A 3,484-nucleotide genomic window follows, 5' to 3' on the forward strand; every position below is an offset into this window, starting at 1 on the left:
GTGGAAATTAAAATTCTTGGTAGCCACTCCAGACACGCTGAATCAGACTCCGAGTGGGGCCCAGCAATGTGTGTCTCCACCAGGCCTCCGTTCCATTCTGACGTTGGCTCCAGTTTTCCAGTCACTAACCGAGGGCAACATGCAAGGGGGCACTGGGAGCTGGCCGCAGAACAGAGGGTGGAGCCCGCTCAGCAATTAGTGGTAAGTTAATGGTTCGCACTGATGCAAGCATTGTGTTGAACTCGCTTTCCCCAGCTCCGTTTTCCTGTCTGCTGTCAGGAGAGTTGGTCATAGAATTGCAAAAACATGACACACACACCACAGGGTGGGAAGTCACAGCATCTCTCCCCACACCCCCCATGTGCCACAAAGGGCCCAGGGCTCCCTGCACTGTGCTTGAAGAGGCAGAAGGAAGAGACCTGAGGGCGAGCCCGGCACGTCCATCCCGGGGCCCAGGGTTCACCCTTCACTCTCTTCAGGCTTGTCCTTGGCCCGCAGGTCACACCAGCCCGGAATTGAGGCACCCGCTGATCTTGAGGTCTGGGGCAAACTTACTTCCTGGGCTCTGCTCGGGGGCGGAGCTGCAGGGTGGGCGGGGCGAGGTGCAGAAGCGGGCTGATGAAGATTAGGTGCGCCCACCACCTCGCCCCCAGCGGGGATTCCCATTTTCCCGCGCAGGGAAGCTCCAGCTGCTCAGATCTTCACCTGTGAGCACTTGGGACGCAGCAGTGACCTCGCCAGGGTAGGGGCCCAGCTCCGGCCCGCAAGGCCAAGTGCCACCCTCTGGACGCCCAGAGGCAGTGGGAACTGAACTCAGGGAATCAGGGCGCTTTTGCTGCATTTAAGAGCTAGGAGTCTCAGCTGGGGACCATCTGGGGTGCAAATCAGATTTTCACCTTTCAGCATCCCACCATCCGATTCCTTTCCTCGGCCTAGTTCCAAAGCAGGTGTCCTCTGGGCTGGCTTCTAGGCCTCCTGCAGGGTCAAGGCACAACCACCAGACCCTGGGTGTCTCTTCCCTGTAGGGTCACTAATGTACCCGGCTCCTGGATTTCATCACGGGGCACCTAGTAGACCAGAGTTTCTCCAACTGCTTGCCATAGGATCACCTGCGTGTTTGTTAAACTGCACATTCTCAGTAATCTTTCCTGTGGAACTGTGGCTGGGGCCTCTAGGGTTGGGACCGGAGAAACGGGCCTCACACCTGCCCACGTGACCCCACTCTCAGCCAAGTGGGCATCTAGGATTCCGTAACAGGCATAAGTGCTGTTTGGACAAGTGGACTCATGAAGGTGTCAGTTAAGCGCTCTCCTGGTCTTGATTACCCCTTCAGTCGGTCTCCTTTGTCCCTCCCAGCTGTGACTCAGGAGCGCTTTCTTGCTCACCCAGCCTGGGTGCCTCGGAAACAGGGCAGATGTTTTTGCTGCCAACTCTGGGGCCCCACCCTGGGTTGTAGGCAGCTGTGAGTGGGGTCACCATGGGGTTAGCCGCCTACCTTCCGAGGATACCTAACTTTCTTAGGCGGCTTTGTCTCCCGGTGCTCAGGGCGGTTCCCACCTCCGGACCCCCCAGGAGTTGAGAGAGGCAGAAAGTTTCAACCTAAGCTTCCTTCATCTTGGCAGCAGTGCATTAGCCTGAAGTCTATAGTTCCTTCTAGAAAGGGGCGTTCCTGGAGGGAGGGAGGACCGATCTAGAGCAGAAACAGTTGAACGAGTTTGCTAGAAAGTGTTTCCCTCTGGGGGTGGAGCAGCACCAGGTGCGTCCAAACACGTGCGGGACTTCGAGAAAACAGTTAATTTTGGAAAAGGTTTGGTTTCCTGCTCACGTTCTGAGGGGGCCTGGCGGGGGGGCGGGGGGCCACGGTGGTCGTCCTCGGCATTTCTGGTGAAAATCGAGCAGGGCGGTGGCCCGCGGCGCCTGAATGGGGACCAGGCGTCGGACCCCGCCGCGGCCCGGGGCTCTGGGCTCGGGGCTCGGGCGGCCAGCTGGGGGCGCCTGCGTCCGCTCCGCCGCCCCCGCCCGCGCTGCAGGATCCCGCCCGCGGCCGGCGGGGCCACTCGGGCTGCGGAGGCGGCGGCGGCGGCGGCGGCCAGAGCGCCAGCGGGAGAGGCGGCGGCAGGTGAGCGAGGCCGAGGCGGCGGCGGCGGCGGCGGCTGAGGTCCGGCCCCAGCGGAGGGGGAGGCGCGGCGGCGGCGGCCCCGGGTGGGGGGGAGCGTGCGCCGCCGTTCGCGTCCCCGGGCCCCCGCGTCGTGGGGGGTGTCGCACGGGGTGTCTGCGCGCTGCTCGCCGCCCGACGGCCCGGCCCCACCCAGGCGGAGACCCCGGGGGGGTGTAGGGTGGGGGCGGTGTCGCCTGGCGGAGCCTCCGAGGGAGGGGGAGTGGAGGCCGGAGGCCGGGCGGGGCGGCCCCCAGACCCTCGGAGTCATCCCCGCTCCCTGCGCTCTCCTCCTCCTCCTCCCCAGGTTTGGGGTGGGTCTTCTCGGATGCTCCCTCTCTGGGCCCTCTACCCCCTCCCAGCTGGGGCGGCGGGAGACGCTTCCCAGACAGAGACCCCGCTGGGAGGAGCTGGGGCCCAGCCCCACTTTCCGGATGGCAAAACTGAGACCTGCCAGAGAGACACGGCTGTGGGCCTTCCCCGCCCTCCACCCCGGGCCCGTCACCTTCGGACCTCTGTTGGCAAGCTGGTTGGCTTGTGATGGTACAGAGGGGGCTGGTTGGTTAGGTTTCCCAGACTTGGACAAGGCCCGGGACTCTGGGGGCCATTAGAGCTGTTTAAAGTAAAAATACCTCGAGGGGAGAAGGCTCAGTGAGGTCCAGACCCGGGCATGGGGTTGGATGCAATTCAACCACAGCCCAGGGTGAGCAGGACCCCTCACCAATTAATGGGGGGCGGGGATGGGAAAGCCAGCAAGGCAAGCAGCTGCTGGCCCCTGCCTTGGATCCCCACTGGGGGAAACCTAAAACCTAACCCTTTCACTGAAGAAAGTGGGTTGACCCTGGTTGGGGCCCAGATGCTGGAGCCTTTTTCAATGGGGCTTGACGTCTTTTCTCTCTGGTTTTTACGTGGGGTCCCCTCCCTCAAAGGCCAAGAACTCATGTGCTTTCTGAGTCAAGGCTGGACATGAGAGTTTAGGCCCCGTTACTAGAATTGGAGCCTTTCAGATGAGGAACACAGCTGTCCTGGGTGGTTGGGCTGTGCAGAGAACATCCAGATCTGGACCAGCGTACTGAAGCACCCTCAGACCTGGTCCGGGGTGATGCTCAACAGAGGTACGAATGAATGACCAACAGGACTGCAGTGGTCTCAGGGCATGAGACTGAGGGGGCTTTGGGCTGTTATTTCAGTCCCTGCTTTGACACATGGGCAGCTGCCTTCATAGTGGAGGAGAACTTGTCTGGTGTGGACCTGGTCTGTGCGGGGCAGACCCCAGGTGTAGCTAGGAGGCCGCACAGAAGGGGCCAGCTGCGCCTGGGGTGGGGTGGG

The 3,484-nt window shown here is 62.1% G+C and overlaps 1 protein-coding gene across 1 annotated transcript; it reads right to left on the reverse strand.

Annotated features, from left to right (window-relative positions):
- Positions 1-459: 459 nt before the first annotated feature.
- Positions 460-2,426, reverse strand: LOC124510747 (basic salivary proline-rich protein 1-like). Its single transcript, XM_047077397.1, has 2 exons — positions 1,826-2,426; positions 460-581 (listed from the first exon to the last, which is right to left on the reverse strand). Exons 1-2 carry the CDS (start codon positions 2,424-2,426, stop codon positions 460-462), a joined length of 723 nt encoding a protein of 240 aa, XP_046933353.1.
- Between the last annotated feature and the right edge of the window lie 1,058 nt (positions 2,427-3,484).

This window comes from Lynx rufus, unplaced genomic scaffold (assembly GCF_022079265.1).
Source record: "Lynx rufus isolate CCGP_SWC_20201006 ecotype Redwood Valley unplaced genomic scaffold, mLynRuf1.p SCAF_16, whole genome shotgun sequence".
Taxonomy (NCBI): Eukaryota; Metazoa; Chordata; class Mammalia; order Carnivora; family Felidae; genus Lynx; species Lynx rufus.

What these genes read in the sequence shown, in the direction of transcription:
- LOC124510747 (XM_047077397.1), bottom strand. Translation starts at nt 2,426, where the DNA reads ATGACTCCGAGGGTCTGGGGGCCGCCCCGCCCGGCCTCCGGCCTCCAC. An exon ending in CCGCCAGGCCCCCTCAGAAC is followed by an intron (nt 582 to 1,825) that starts GTGAGCAGGAAA and finishes CCCACCCTGCAG; the next exon opens with CTCCGCCCCCGAGCAGAGCC.